The sequence below is a fragment of the Elephantulus edwardii genome, unplaced genomic scaffold (genome assembly GCF_000299155.1).
Source record: "Elephantulus edwardii isolate Elephantulus edwardi_28Jun2011 unplaced genomic scaffold, EleEdw1.0 scaffold00041, whole genome shotgun sequence".
NCBI lineage: Eukaryota > Metazoa > Chordata > Mammalia > Macroscelidea > Macroscelididae > Elephantulus > Elephantulus edwardii.
Genome location: NW_006399791.1, coordinates 9,685,452 through 9,701,658, shown reverse-complemented (window position 1 = coordinate 9,701,658; position 16,207 = coordinate 9,685,452). Strand labels below are relative to the sequence as shown.

At 42.5% G+C, this 16,207-nt stretch overlaps 2 protein-coding genes across 3 annotated transcripts in view; one reads left to right on the top strand and one right to left on the bottom strand.

Annotated features, from left to right (window-relative positions):
- Positions 1-425: 425 nt before the first annotated feature.
- MRPL46 (mitochondrial ribosomal protein L46) lies at positions 426-12,394 on the bottom strand. Its single transcript, XM_006885233.1, has 4 exons — positions 12,167-12,394; positions 7,273-7,459; positions 5,290-5,463; positions 426-676 (listed from the first exon to the last, which is right to left on the bottom strand). Exons 1-4 carry the CDS (start codon positions 12,392-12,394, stop codon positions 426-428), a joined length of 840 nt encoding a protein of 279 aa, XP_006885295.1.
- A 421-nt stretch (positions 12,395-12,815) lies between these two features.
- The window catches only part of MRPS11 (mitochondrial ribosomal protein S11), a 13,154-nt gene continuing 9,762 nt past the window's right edge, over positions 12,816-16,207 (top strand). For both annotated transcript variants that reach the window (XM_006885178.1, XM_006885177.1), the window contains exons 1-2: positions 12,816-12,880; positions 12,994-13,110. In XM_006885178.1, coding sequence (XP_006885240.1) covers positions 12,816-12,880; positions 12,994-13,110 — 182 coding nt within the window. The remainder of the gene's footprint in view (positions 12,881-12,993; positions 13,111-16,207) is intronic.

Below are 16,207 nucleotides of genomic sequence, written 5' to 3'. Positions count from 1 at the left end.
GCCTTCATATCAAGTGGGAAGCGGGGCGGGTAGAATGGAAGACAGCAGAGAACCGTTATAGAAATAGCTGGGTTTTTTTCAGTTTGGCTTTTACAGGATTGAAGGCTTTTAGAAGGTCAATCTGTAGCCTTCTGGTCTTCCTCAGGCCCCACAAGTCAGGTGAGTTGCAGAGAAGTCATGCAATACTCAAGTTTCAGTTTGAGAAAAATATACAAAGGCACCCAAGAAGAGGTTCTATTTTCATTGGGCAAAGCCCGGCCACCATTCAAAGAGCACATGAGCTGAGAAACTCAAGAATACTAAACTCATTTATTTCTCAAAATTCAATTTTCAGCCAGCACTCCCTGCTACGATGGATGACCACGCAACATCCGTGAGGCCCAGTCCTCCACGTGTCTGGGCACTGTCCACCGGAGCTCGGTCCATCAAAAGTCCAAGAGAAATCTCCTGACCTGCGCCAGGTATTTTGGTTTCAGATAGTCACCCAGCTCCTCCTTACTGACCCACACATGCCGGTCCTTCTTCCCTTGCAGGGAAAAGTCTCCAGTTTGTAGCAGTGCTTTGAAGAAGAACACTTTGGCCCCAAGGTCACTCTCTGTCCGCATTGCCTGGGGGAACTTGAACTTGTAGTGGCCACAGGGTGCATTTCCTAAGAACTTGGCTTCAATGTTGTTTTCTGAAGAGGAAAAAACAAACAGATGTTCACTGTAGCGCCCCAAATCACACAGGGTCCCTGTGGGTTACACAGGTCTCCAGAAGGAAGAGCAATCTCTGTGTGTGATTTGAGCACTAAGCTCATTCCACAAAACAGCTTCCTCCTCTCTCCACTCAAGCATTTCCTGGCCTGTGGAGTCGAGGCTCCCAGGGCCAGGTCCAATGCTGCAAGCTATGCTGTTAGACAGGCAGTCAGGAACCAGGTACCCAGGTTGTAGACATAGCCCGGTCATCAGCTCTTGATGAAAAACCAGGGGTGCCATGTGGAAAGCATAAAAGAGCCCCAGATCTGATGGAATAAAATTTCCACAGGAAGAAAACACAACAAACAAAAAGATGAAGATAGTCTGCACAGATACTACTAACCCCAATCTAAAAATGGAAAGAGAATGAAATCACTGGCCATATGGGAAAATGAGCGGGCGCCTCTGTCATTCTCATATACCTTAAGGATCAAAGGCTCAATAACAAAAAGCTAGAGGTCATGAAAGGTTTTCTCTTTTTGGATGGTAATTTCAAAGGTGTTTAATATTTTCTACATTTTAAAAACTTTTCATTTAATTTTTTTTCCAAGAGGAAAATAAGGAATATGCCTAATTAAGACAACATTCAAAACACTGTAACAAGATTTGTATCTGTTTTGCATAAAAATTAAGTTATTTCTGCAAAGGACAATGGAGCGTAAAAAACCAAAATGACAAAGTAGAAATAATATTTTAGACACATTTAACAAAGAAATACTATTTCACCATGGTTAAGATGCTTACATACCAAACACTTAGAAACAAATGAGAAAAAAAAAATCCAAAGCAAAGTGAACTAAGCATATGAACAAGAAATTTATAAGAACCAGTATTGATAGCTTATTAACAAAACCCAATTCACTTCCTTTGAGTGGGAAATGACTCAAGAGCTGACCCAGATGGGTCTTCAAAAGCTGTAAACTGTACTCTCAGAGAATACATGTCCATCTTTCTCCTGTAGAGTAGCTGGTGGATTTGAAGTGCCTGCCTTTGGGTTGGCAGTATAACTCCTTACCCAGAAGCCTAATAGCTTACAGATACATTAAAAGATGCTCAATCTTATTAATATAAATTTAAGCAACATATCACCTTTCATCTATCATATATATAAAATTCAAAAAGCTTAAAAAAACACCCCAAACCCTTAAAATGTTTCAACTATATACTGCTAATGAGAAATACAAGTGCATAGTAGGATGCACTGCTAACCAAAAGGTCAGTGGTTCAAACACACCAGCTTCTCCGATGGAGAAAGATGGGCAGTCTCCTCCTCTTAACATTTACAGCCTCAAAAACCCAATGGATGATCAAGATAAGTCAGAATAGGCTCCATGCAATCTGTTATGAAAAAGAAGGGGAAAAACACTCATCTCCTCACACAGTGTAAGAGTGTAAATTACTTTTAAGTGCTACTTTTTGGAAGGAGACATCATTTTAATTGTACATACACTTTGACCTAGCAGCCCACTTCTAGAACCTTATCCTCCGGAATATGCCTGTTTGGCCATGTGAGCAACGAAGAGCGTACAGGAATGTTCACTGCAGATTAAACAAAGCACAGTCTGTCACGTCTACCATGTGTAAAACAGCATGCTGATATTAAAAAAGAAGTGACGTGTAAGACAGGCCTCTATATACTGAATGGAAAAAAACTGTAAACATTTAGGAGAGAAAAAAAGCAAAGTACAGGTTGCTGTTGTGAGGTGCCATCGAGTCGATGCCAACTCACAGTCCCACCGAGCAGAGAAGAATGCCAGGTCTCTCTCCCGTGGAGCTGAAGGCCACGTCTGAACCACAAACCTCTGGATTAACCATGTATTCAGCCGCTGTGCCGCCACGGTTTCTAACAAGGCACATAATAATGTGAACATACACTCCTTTTTACCTGGGAAGCAAAAAGCAGATCAAGCGGCATTTGCGTGAACATTTCTGAAAGGATCCACACACATTGCTAATGGTAGCTGCCTCTGTGGAGGGCAGACTTACTTTTTATTCTGCACTAGATCTGTTAAATGTTTGGGTTTTTATTTTTACCATATACATGAATAAAATATTTTGTATCCATATTGAAGAAATAGCACCATTAGCTTTTTTTATAAAAAGAGTTATCAGCTCACCTACCATACAAAACATTAGCAGTGGCTAGCTATAGGTGGCAGAATTCAATTGGCAAGTTTCTTAAAAGGACTCTGGGTTTTCCTAACATAATCTGATGATGTGCACATATTGTAGCTGTTAGGTGCCATCAAGTTAGCTTCAACTCACAGTGACTCTACATTCAACAGTATAAAGACCTGCCTGATTTCAAGGGGGGTGGGAGGGAAGCAAGGGATTAACAGTCCACCACATGACCAATCTCACTATCCGAAAAATGTTTCTCAAAAAAGATCACTTTGTGGCAAGGCCTGGACAAGCAGACACTGTCTAGTGCTCCTGAAAAGGGAAAGGGTGACAGATATTGAGAAGACAAGTGACAATATCAGTCAAAAATGGTTGGATTTATTTTTTCACTTTTTCTTGTTTATTACTAGTAACTATCAAATTCTTTAATGTGCACACCTTTGACTTATCAGTTTCAAGTGTAGGACTTCTTCCCTGTAGAAGCACTTGGGAAGTTTGCAGGCAGCGGGAAGGAAAGTCATATGCTTTCACTTTTGATATATTTTCAAATTGTTTGTGCGTCCTCTCTCACAGCTAGAATATATTATCTACCATTTATCGCAATAAAGTTTCTTTTAAAAAACTCATTATCTGCCACTTAATTTCTTCTCCCCTGGGTAGTAGAAACGGAAATACACTCTGCTGCTAACCCAAAGGGAGCAATTCAAGCCTATCAACAGGCTCCTTGGAGAAAAGATCTGGCCGCTTCAGAAAAACCAGCCACCGCAGAGTCTGCAGTACATGGTCCCACTTGTGCATGCACAGTCCTGGGACTGGTATTATGCTAGTAAATCACCATATTTTATTTCAATATACATTTATTAAGAGTAGACACATTTTTAAAATATCTTTTCTGAACTACCTTTCTCAGAGCACAGGACCAAGTCAAGATCAAGGGAGAGCACAGGATGGCCTCTGGTATTTTGTGAGCAAGAACTCAAGCTGGTGCCGAAGCAAATCCAAGCCCACCGCCACCAAGTCAAATCCAGCACCCCTGAGTCAGGTTCCCAACACTGTGAGTCTTTACGGAGGGGCACGGTCAGCTATCTTCTGTGGAGTTGCTGGTGGACACAAACCACCAGCCTTTGGGTTAGCAGATACTACACCAGGAGGGTGCCCTGAGGTGCCAGGACCCGTGATGTGACTGTGCACCTGAAACTCATTTCCTCAGCAAACACTCACAAGCACCAACTATGGTTCAGGTACCCAGCAGCTAAACATCCTACAAGGCACAGGCCAGCTTTCCACAAACAGGAATTATCTAGCCCCAGATTTCAGCTCTGTGGCTGCTGAGAAACCTTGGGCTAGTGAGGATTAGTAGCAGAATTCTCAATTTCCATTCAAGAGACACAGGCTTGATTCCTGGCCAATGAATGTCACTTATGTATAGCTGTCATTTGTCTGTCACCAGTGGTTTGTGTGATGCTATCCTCTGGTGGCCTAGTGCAAAGAAGCTGGGCTGCAATCCCAAAGGCCTGCAGTTTGAGTCCACCAGCTCCTCCACAGGAGGATGGGCAATCTCCTCCCATGCAATTAACTGCCTCTGAAAACCCACCAGAGGGTCAGCAATAGGTTGGTTCTGACTCAACAGTAAACAACAACAACATAACACTGAACAGTATCTGAGCTTCCAGACTAGGATGGACAAGGGGGAAAAGGCCTGGCAATCTGCTTCCAAAAATCGATGAATGGAAACCCTACAGATTTCAAGAGCCCACAATACAACCAGTTAGGAGGAGCGTGCAAGACTAGATAGCATTTTTGTGCTATCATGCACGAGGTGATGAGTCAGCGTTGACTAAAAATAGACAATAAGAAGTAAGTAGTGAAGAGGCCCCCAGCTAACGGTGTGAGAATAAAGAGGGAACGTTCAGAGCAACTAGGAAGAACTTGGGGCCTGTGTCAGGATGAGGTTAAGGATAGGTCTGTGGTTTTTAGCTGGCTGAAATGGTACGGGGCAGTACCTATAAGTATGACAGAAGCAGACGAGGGGATGGTGGAAACATCAATTCTAAATATGCTAACTTCAAGAAATTTGATGAGAAGGGAACTCTGGTGGCCTATTGGCAAGAAGCTGTGCTGCAATCTCAAAGGCACGTAGTTCGAATCCACCAGATGTTCCGCTAAAGAAAGAGGGGCAATCTCCTCCTGTAACAGTCAGATCCGATTCAACGGTACACAACAATGAAAAAAGGAAAGAAAGAAATTTGATGGGACAAATATAAGATTCTCACCTGGCTAGAGAAAACTCTTTAACTTGATTTCTGTAGCTAAAATTTTCTAAAAATCAATGTTTCTGTTAGCTTTCTCACCCACCCACAGTCCACCTGTGACCCCTCTGGCTCTGACCCTGAAGAGATACTGTGGAGTCTAACAAGAACTCAAGACTCACCTGACAGTGTGGCCAGGACTCTCTCAGCTGTTCCCCGCAGCGTCTCCCCAGGCTGCCACTCTGTCTGGGGCAGCATCCAAATATCCTGGTCTCCAAGCTTCTCTTTGACCAACAAGACGAGGTTCCTGTCTAGCTTCCGGTGCAGTGAGGTGCGGTCATTCTTCTCATCAGCTTCTGTGAAGAAAAGGGAGTCTGAGAAGGCAAAGAGTCTGTGATCTGGCAAAACCCTAGGAGTTCTGTAGCTTTCTTTTAAGGTAGAGTCACAACCCAAATGAAGAGCTTATATCAAACTCAGGCCCATCTTACTAACCTGGACCTCTTTCAAAAGCTCACCTCAAATCTGTGAGGAAATAAACACATAAGAGGAAATCAAGAGCTGAGCCGTTTTTAGAGAGAAAAATACAAAAGTACTTTTATGTCTTTGGGAAAGAAGCAACATGGATCTTAGCTGAAAGCAGGGAGTACCAGAAGAATGTCTATCTGTGTTTCATTGATTATGCAAAGGCGTTTGACTGTGTGGATCATAACAAACTGTGGCTGACTCTGAGAAGAATGGGAATTCCAGAACATTTAATTGTGCTAATGTGAAACCTATACTTGGACCAAGATGCAGTCGTCAGAACAGAGCAGGGTAACACCACATGGGTCAAAATTGGGAAGGGTGTATGCCAGGGATGTGTCCTATCTCCATACCTTTTCAATCTGTATGCAGAGCAGATTATCTGAGAGGCTGGGCTCTATGAGGAGAAGTGTGGCATCAGGATTGGTGGAAGATCTATTAACAATCTGCGTTATGCAGATGACACAACCCTGCTTGCTGAAACTGAGGAGGACTTGAAGTGCTTGTTGCAGAGGGTCAAGGACTGCAACCTTCAGTATGGACTGAGGCTCAATGTCAAGAAGACAAAGATTCTCACCACTGGACCAATTGGCAGCATCAGGATGGATGGTGAAGAGATTGAGATTGTTCACAGCTTTAGTTCGCTTGGCTCCACAGTCAACACTCTTGGCACTTGCAGCCAGGAATCAAAAAACGTATTGCAATGGGAAAGTCTGCTGTTAGGGACCTCTCTAAAGTACTCAAGAGCAACGGTGTCCCTCTGGAGACTAAGGTGCGCCTGATACAGGCCATGGTCTTTGCAATCACTTGTTATGCATCAGAGAGTTGGACAATGGCCAAGGAGGATAGAAGGAGAATATTGATGCCTTTGAGCTGTGGTGCTGGAGAAGAGTACTGAATGACTGCCAAGAAAACAGATTCATCATGGAGAGGTTTAAACCAGGCTACTCCTTGGAGGAAAGGATTCTGGGGCTTCGTCTAACATACTTTGGACATGTTGTAAGGAGAGACAGGTCCTTGGAGAGGGCCATCACGCTTGGTAGGGTGGAGGGACAGTGCAGGAGGGGAAGACCCTCTATGAGGTGGATTGATTCAGTGACTGGGGTAATCGGGATGGGTGTGTCAGAGGCAGTGCGAATGGCACAGGACAGAGCACGGTTTAGGGCTGTTGTACATAGGGTCGCTATGAATCACAAACAACTCGACGGCACATAACAACAACAGCACTAATTTTGACACTGTTATAACTAACCCTCACATCAGCTGTTTTTGAGGCTCTATCTGTGAAATTGGGGTAAGTGAATACAACCCCACTTCATCTGAAGGTCTTCAGATATAACAGAGACTACTGATGGTAAAAGACTTCAAACTCAAACAAGGAGTTAAACTCAGATCTAACATTCACAAAGTTTAACAGAGAGAGAGGACTATCCCAACACTGTCACCCACTTTAGAATAATGTACATTGGGATAGGCATGAGGAATAGGGAAATTTTTTTTTCCTATCTGAAAGAAACTATGTTATTTGAATTTACATGTTACTTAAAATCCAAAGCCGGTTCTAAGCAATTGTTCTTTATTTTAAAACCAGAGCCCACCCCCTTCTTTCGCTTCCCTTGTGGCGGCCTGATGAGGCCACAAACCTGTTACGCGAGCTCCAGGTTTGAACTGCTGAAATGACTGGTCCCACATATCTTCCAAGTCCTGCACCAGCAGTATCTCCTGGTCATCATCTTCATCATAGAGGTCGCCTTTCTTCTTTGCTAATCGCTGGGCTTCTTCTAAAGCACGCAGCTCGTGGTCTGAATACAGGCTTCGTTCTTTCTCAATCTAGGAACATTACGTTATCAGGACAAATAAAACAAGCCCTTGCACACTTGTAAGTGTATCAAATACAACACAATACAATTGAAAAAAAAAAAGAAGCAAAAGGGTTACCTGCACTTCAGCCATTAGTTGTTAGGTGCCATCGAGTCAACTACAACTCAAAATGACCCTGAGAACAAAAGATCTGAACCTTGCTCTAGCCTGTGTCCCCATCATCTCTGATATACATGAGCCCACTGTTTGTTATACTCACGGTGTTGATCCATCTTGTTGAGGTCCTTTCTCTCTTTCTCTGTCCCTCCACCTTTCCAAGCATAATGTCCTTTTCCAAGGACTGGTCCCTCCTGACAACATACCGAAAGTATGTGAGATGAAGTTTCATCATCTTTGCTTCTAAGAAGCATGCTGGCTGCACTTTCAACAAGACATAGTTGTTTGTTCTCTTGGAAGTCCATAGGGTATTCGGTGCTCTTCTCCAACACCACAACTCAAAGGCATCCATCCATTCTTCTGTCATCCTTAGTCACTACCCAACGTTTAGATGCATGGGAAGCAACTAAAAACACCATGGCTTGGCTCAGGCGCACCTGATTCTTTAAAATGGCATCTCCACTCTACAGCACTTTGCAGAGGTCCTTGACAGTGGATTTTTCCCAATACAACCTGTCTTTTGGTTTCTTGTCTGCTGGTACCAAGGGTATTGATTGTGGATCCAAGTAAGATGAAACTGTTGACAACTTCAATCTTTCATCTGTCAAAATGTTATAATGTGACAGAGGTCAAGACTGTAACAAAGAATGGAGGACTATGACAGATACTTCTTATCACTCACCACATTTCAGCCACATGAGTTTTTAAAATCAGACTATTCAGTGTTAAGGATTTTTCTTGCTTCTTAACTTTACAGATGCTGATCCTTCTTCTGTGGTTTGGCTTTTTTTAACTCACACTCTTCTACTGTTGTCGTTACATGCCATCAAGTGGGAAATGATTCATAACTGGTTTGTCAGAGGCTGTAAATCTCATAGGAGGAGACTCCCCATCCATGCCCTCAGGAAACACTCAGGCTGTATCTTCTCCAAGACATATCTGTTTGTTTTACTGGCTGTCCATGGAACAGCACTCTCTGCCAACACAACTCAAAGGCATCAATTTGCCTCTGTCATCCTTATTCACTATCCAGCTCTTAGAGGCATGGCAAGTGAAATGAAAAGCCCATGGCTTGAATTAGGCACACCTTAGTCTTTCAACTGACACTGCTGTTGCTCCCCAGTAATTTGAAGAGTTTCATGACTGCTTATACATCTCCTGATTTCCTGACTGCTGATACCAAGGGTGTTGACTGTGAATTGAGGTAAGATGAAATCATTCAGTTTCAATCTTTCCTCCATGAATCATGAAGCTGGCTATCACAAAGTTTCTTATTATTCACAGGTCCACTATGAGTTGTAGCCAATTCAACGGTACTGAATAACAACAAAAACTTCCTTGATGATATGGATACTGATAATAATACACTTTTCCTCCCTCTGGCAGTTAAAAAAAAACAAGGTATGACACTATCACATCATTTAACACTACCAGAAAATGAAAATAATGACTGCACATTAAAAATTCTTAATATACTTAGAGTACCCTGGATATGCTCACCACGTTGTGCCAAGAAATATGGAGAACTACCACCTGGCCAACTGACTGGAAGAGATCCATATTTATTCTCATTTCAAAAAAAGGCAATCTGATGCAGTGTGGTAATTATTGAACAATATGATTAATATCACATACAAGCAAGATCCTGTTGAAAAGTATCCCAAAACAACTGGAACAGATGTGCAAGCTGGGTATAGAAGAGGCCATGGCACTAGGAACACTACAGTCATGTTAGATGGATCTTAGTGGAAAGTAGAAAGTACCAGAAGAATGTCTATCTGCATTTCATTGACTATGCAAAGGCATCTGACTATGTGAATCACAACAAACTGTGGCCAACTTTGAGAAGAAAAGGAATCCCAGGATACCTGATTGTGCTTATGCAAAAACTATACTTGGACCTGGAGGCAGCCATCAGAACAGAGCAAAGAAACAGTGCATGATTCAAAATTAAGGACGGTGTACACCAAGGATGCATCCTGTCTCCGTACCTTTTTCATCTATATGAGGAACAGATCATTCAGGAGGCTGGGCTCTATGAGGAGGAATGTGGCATCAGGATTGGAAGAAAACTCATCAACATTCTTCATAATGCAGATGTAGAACTTTGCTTGCTGAAACTCAGGAGGACCTGAGGCATTTGCAGCCTTCAATATAGACTGAAGCTCAACATAAAGAAAACAAAGATTCTCACCACTGGGCCAGCTGGCAGCAGCATGCTAAGACAGCGAAAAGATTGATAGTGCTAACAGCTTCAGCTTGCGTGGCTCCACAATTAACACTCTTGCTGTCTGGAACCTCTATAGAGTATTGAAGTGCAATATGTCAGTCCAGAGACTAAGGTGCACCTGATCCAGGCTACATCTTTGCAATTACTTGCTAAGCATCAGAGAGTTGGACAATGACTAAGGATGTTAGAAGAATCAATGTCTTTGAGTTGTGGTGCTGGAGAGGAGTACAGAACATACCCTGGACTGTTTGTTAAGAAAACAAACAGGTCCATCCTGGAGATGGTAAAACCAGGATGCTTTTTGGAGGCAAAGATTTTGAAGTTCCATCTCACATACTTTAGGCATGTTGCCAGGAGGGATCAGTACTTGAGAAAGATTGGAAAGGTGGAGGGAAAGCACAAGAGAGAAATCCTGAAAGACTGACTCAATGGCTGGGGTAATGGGGGTAAATGTGTCGGGAACAATTAAACTGGCTCAAGGTAGGGCATGATTTAAAGCTGTTGTACATAAGATCACTGTGAGTCACAGGCCACTCAACTGGCACATAACAAGATTAGATAGTACCTCTGATACATAGATAGGTTTGGTGTACTCAGAAGGAGTTGCCCTGCTAACCCAAAGCCGATAATTCACTGGTAGCTCCTCAGGAGAAAGATAGACACTCTCCCATGTGATTTACATTCTCCCAAAAACCTACTGGAGTGTCAGCTACGAGTTAGTTCAGACTTGACAGCAATGAGTTTTGATACTCCAGGAGGCTGAAGATCCGGAAATATACCTTCCTTATTCCTCACTGCATCCACAGCACTGAGTCTGATGATACATAGTAGGCTGACAATAAATATCTGAGTCAGTAAATTAATAAACCAAGTAAAAAAAAACATGGAAGAGAAGCTTAAGGCTCTCCACAATAAGACAGAATCATTTTGGCCTCTGGCGAAATACATTCCTGTTGAATAACCATCTGGAGGACTTACAAGCCTCACAGACACCACTCTCAGTTTGTGTCCATGTCCCTCCCTGAGCTGTCACGGATAACCCTGTGAGGTATGGCAGGGCAGGTTTTCTCACAGGCATCGTGTAGAGGTGTCCACCCTTCTTCCTAACACTCACCACATCGCAAAGACTTTCTTCCCTTCAGACTGTCTGCTCAGCAATACAAATGGAGTCAGTCTTTTTCACATTGCTTTCTAGGGTTTTGAATGAATAAAAGAAAGAGCACATCTCTAAGGAACTGAGCAAAATGACAATGAACTACGTTTCATTGAACACTTACGTGCATCAACTCAGGAAACTAGTTAAATCTTTATAGTAAGTATACTGAGGTTCAGGGAGTCCTGCCAGTGAAGTGGTTAGGTTCTTGGAACCATCAGCCATTTAGTGGGGTGGGGGTGGGGGGAACCCGGCCAGACTACTTCTGGAAAGTTACATCAGAGGTCAGTGTCATCTTGCTTGGATCAACAATCAACACCATTGATAACAGCAGTCAGGAAATCAGAAGATCTATATTGCACTAGGCAAGTCTGCTGTTAAGGACTTCTCAAAAAAATATTTAAATAGTGCCACAATGAATGAATGGAAATCCAAAACCTCTGTAAATGTTCATTAAAATGAATAAAATTTAAGAAAATATTTAAGAGCACTGATTTAGGGAGGGATGGGTAAAGGAAATGGGACAGATCCAGTTTGAGCAACAATGTATTCAAACTTTGTAAGGAAATCAACATAAAACAAACATTTTACTAATTTTTTTAAGGAGCAATGACGTCAGTTTGAAGATCAAGGTGCACCTGATTCAGGCCAGTCTTTTCAACTATTTGCTATGCATAAGAGAGCTGGACAGTGAATAAGAATGATGTAAGAATTGTTGCCTTTGAGTTGTGGTACTGGAGTCTTCCCATGGGCTGCTAAAAGAACAAATGGGTAATGTAGCTAGGTGAGGCTATTATTCCTAGCACAAGGTCATCATGCTGGGACAGGTGGAGGGTCTGCAACGTCGAGGAAGGCCCCCAACGAGAAAGATGGATACTGACTGCAACACTGGACTCAAGTGTGGCAGAGATAATGAGAACGGTACAGGACAGAACCAAGTTCAGAGCTGTTGTTCATAGGGCCGCTATGAGTCGTACTCGACTCGACAGCACCTAATAACAACAAAGCCAGTTCTACTGTCACACTGGGTAGCTGTGAATCAAAATCAACCCGAAGGTGTGCAAAAATGAAATGACTTCCCCAAAATCACATAGACTAACTTTCCAATGGTCACCCAGGTCTGACTATACTGTTTCTATACGCCAGCCTGGAGTCGCCGTCAGCACTTCAGCCCTACCTGCTTCAGAAGAGCCTCCATGTCCTCCTGCAATGGAGTCAGCGGTTTCGAGACCAGCGGTGGCCGCTGAAGGCACAATGCACCCAACAGGCGCCATGGAGAAAGACTTTTCGGGGCTGCGGCTTCAAGTGCCAGGCTGCGAACACCTAAAGTGCTCGTCGAGATGCCCTCCAATCGTCTCCAACTCCTTACCGTCCCTAGGAAGGCTCGCGCCATAGGCGCCGCCATCTTTCCACACTCCCACAATGCACCGTGGCAACCGAGTCCTGCAGCCAATCTCGTGTTCCCACAAGGCAGCGGGCTGCCGGAGCGCGCTGTTGGAACGAACCATTCCACGATGGTAGGGGTGACCAGAGTCTTATTATGTTAGCCGTTTTAGGGAAAAGGAAAAGCAATTGAAACCGAAATAATAGTTTGACATAATTTAAGTTGCGTATGTCTCTTTTATATATCCTCGTAATATCGAGGATCTTGTCTGTCACACAGAATGTTTCCATACCCACTAAAAGCAATGATGAACTGCTTAAAAGAATTTCATTTTCCTTCCTGCATCTCCCCCTAAGACACTTGTGGTGCGGCGGCCAATGAGTTTCGGCGTCCGGGCTTCGGGAACGCGGCGGACGGGAAGCGGCCGGGATCAAATCAAACCATGCAGGTTGTTCGGGCAGCAAGTTTTCGCTTCTTGAGGTCATGGGCTTGGCCGCGGTCAACTGGGTAAGCGTAGTTATTCTTTCGAGCCGATACCACCCCCTAGGCTCGTGTCCTGGAGCCTCCTGAGCTCCCCTGACCGTTAGTCCTGGACCTCACTGCACTTTCCTTCTCCGCAGGGTAGTGGCCGAAGCGCCGACCCGCAGTGTCCACACAGGTGCCCAACAGCTGCAGGAAGCGGCGGCCGAGACGGAAACTGAGGAGACGCCCGCAACTCCACGCCGCAGCAGCTTCAGGTGAAGGTCACCTGGGTGAGGTCCTCTCCAAAGCACCCTGTGTTCTTGCTCGTCACTATCCCGAGTCCGAAAAGCCATGCATTATCGTCTTCCCCGTGTGTCATTTATGCATGACCTTTTGTAAATTAAATCTCTGACTTTCTCTTTAAAATATGGATAATACCGAAGGAGGTTGTCCTGAAAAATAAAATTAAATGAGCCATGCCACAAAGTAAGATGGACACTCTCCCATGCAATTTACAGACTCCAAAATCAGGTCAGCTACAAGTCAAAATTCCAACTCCGCAGCAGTGAGAGTAAGTGAATGGACGGACAAGTAAAGGCCTGCAGTGTGAGAGACCACCGTGTCTCCAGGTAGCTCAGTGATGCTCAGGGTAAGTGGGCACACTGGTGGTAGATGAGAAGAGCAAAACAAGATACAGTCGTAATATCGAGGATCTTGTCTGTCAAACAGAATGTTTCCATACCCACTAAAAGCAATGAGGAACTGCTTAAAGAATTTAAACTATGATTCTGTTGTCTTTCACTCAGCAGTTCCAGGCACTATATTAATGGAGCTGCATCAGCAGTAGTGTTTGCTTTATAGAACTTTAAGTCCTAGTTGGAGAGACATAAGATCATGTCAGGTGGGAGGAATGTTCCTGTTGTTTATGGAGGAACAACAGAAAGACCAAAGTGAAGTGAGAGAAAAATACAGTAAACTCTACTAAAAACTTGAATCAGTGTAAGATGAAAATCCATCAGAGAGGGCGAAAATATATATTTTCCACTTACTGAGTGATAGGAAAGTGGTAAGGCATCAAAGGGGGAAAACTTCAGTAATAGAAAAACAGGGCAGTTTTGTGGCATTCTGGCTCTGAGAGGTTCCACTGTGGTGGTGGTGTTAAATGTCATCAACTTTGATCTGATTCACAGTGACACTGTGTGCACAGAGCAAAACACTGCCTGGTCCTGGACCCTCCTTATAAACCTGTGTTCAGGCTCTTTTTATTGTGTCGTTCCATCTCATTGAGGGTCTTTCTCTTTTTTTTTCACCCACTCTGCCTTGCAAAGCATGATGCCCTGACTTGTCCCTCCTGGTAACATGTCTATAGTATGTGAGACAAAGTCTCTCCATCTTCACATTTAAGGGTCATTTTCCCTGACCTTCTAAGACAAAATTGTTTCTGCTGGCAATCCATGATATTATACATATTCAGTAGACCTTGATAATTCTGTAACTGATATGCGTTGGTTCTTTATCTTTTATTCTTTGTCCCATTACGTGCATGTGAGGCAATTGACAATATCATAACTTGAGTTATGATATCAATCAGGCCTCAAAGTGATATCTTTGCTGTCATATCCTTTGATGGCTGATTTATTCATTCCATATTTATTTTGTATTGATCCATGTTGTACAATATTCCACGAATTCTTCATCAATATTTTTAGTGATGTGTATAGATTGTATAGATGTTAATAGTTTCTTGAGCCATTCATGTGGCTCATGGGATCATGGATTGTTCCCAGCACTTTCCTGTTGTAATTAATGCTCAAGTAAACATGGATGTGCCCCTGTCTATTCATGTGGCAGCTCTTTCTTCTTTGAGATACATACCTGGTAGTGAGATTGCCAAATCAAATGATATTTCCATTCTCCACAGTGTAAAAAAGTGTCCCAGTGCTTTCCCTAGTGGTTGTTTGGCTTTACATTCCACTCAGCAGTATAAGAGATGTGCAGTGTCTCCACACCCTCACCAGTGTTTACTTATTGTCCAATTGACCTTTGCTGTTGTTGCTGGGAGTATCTCTATTGTTTTGATTTCCATCTCTATAATAGCTAATGACCTTGAGCATTTCTTCATTTGTTTCTTGGCTATCTGCATGTCGTCTTTAGTGAAGTACCTCTCCATTCATTTGCCCATTTTGTAATGGGCTCGTTTGTCTTTTTCTTTGAATTGTTGTGAGTTTTAGAGATGAATCCCTTATAATATGTGTCGTTGCCAAATTTTTTTCCAGTGTATAGGTTCTCTTTTTTACTTTTTTGGAGAAATCTTTGATTTGCATACAATTTTTGTTTCATATAATTATGTCTGTTTATTTTATGACATCATTTATGTTGATTTTTAAGACATCCTAATCATCTAATTTAGCCTCTGTTAATTGTGTATTTTCAGTTACACTTGACAGTCTCTTTATGCCTACAAGTTTGCCTTGATTTTTTTGTTTTGTTTTGTTTTGGTTTTTTCGTTTTTTAGGACCTTGACAGTTTAGATTTTTACACTTAAACCCTTGGGCCATCTTGAATTAAGTTTTTGTATATGACATGCAGTATGCATTATGTTTCAGTTTTCTGCAAATAGATACCCAGTTTCACGAGCACTATTTGATAAGCAGGCTGTTGTTTCACTATTTAATAGAGTTTGTCAAAAGTTAGTTGTCCCTAAGTGAATGGATTTATTTCTTGGTTCTCAACTCATTTCCATTAGTCTGTGTGCCAAGCTATTTGTTGCTGTATAGTGGGTTTTCAGATCAAGAAGTATAAGGCCTCATACTCTCCATTCTAAATAAAGTTGGCGTCTTTTTCTCTTTCTGAAATAATGACAGGTGCTGGATCAGGATTACATTGTATCTATAGATCACTTTTGTTAATTTTACCATTTTCACACTGTTGTCTATTCCAGTCAGTGAGCATGGTATACAACCAGAACAACTTTGAGTTTCTTGTAGTGGAGTTTTCTTTGCCTATATCTTTTGTATCTCCAATTACATTTCTCCTAAATATTTCATTATTTGGGTGCCTATTGTAAATTACATTGTTTTCTTTATTTCCTTGTCAGAGTTTTCTTTGTTACTGTATAGAAATCTGATTGTGTGTTGATCTTGTACTCTGACACTTTGCTGAAGAGGCTAATTGCTGGTGCTATTTTCTTCTGTCAAGTTGGAACAACAATGCACAATGCAAACCTGAATTTCAGAATCATCTCAGGAACAGGTCTGAGGCCTTGAACACTAATGAGCGAAGACCAGATGAGTTGTGGGAGGATGTCAAAGGTATTATCCAGGAAGAGTGCAAACGGTCATTACAAAGACAGAAGAGGAAGAAAAGAAAATG

Excerpts from the sequence above, each read along its gene's own strand:
- MRPL46 (XM_006885233.1), bottom strand. The coding sequence starts at position 12,394 with ATGGCGGCGCCTATGGCGCGAGCCTTCCTAGGGACGGTAAGGAGTTGG. Across the intron at positions 5,464-7,272 it reads ACCTGGAGCTCGCGTAACAG|AAGCTGATGAGAAGAATGAC; the intron begins GTTTGTGGCCTC and ends TTTTCTTCACAG. Across the intron at positions 677-5,289 it reads AGTCCTGGCCACACTGTCAG|AAAACAACATTGAAGCCAAG; the intron begins GTGAGTCTTGAG and ends TTTCCTCTTCAG.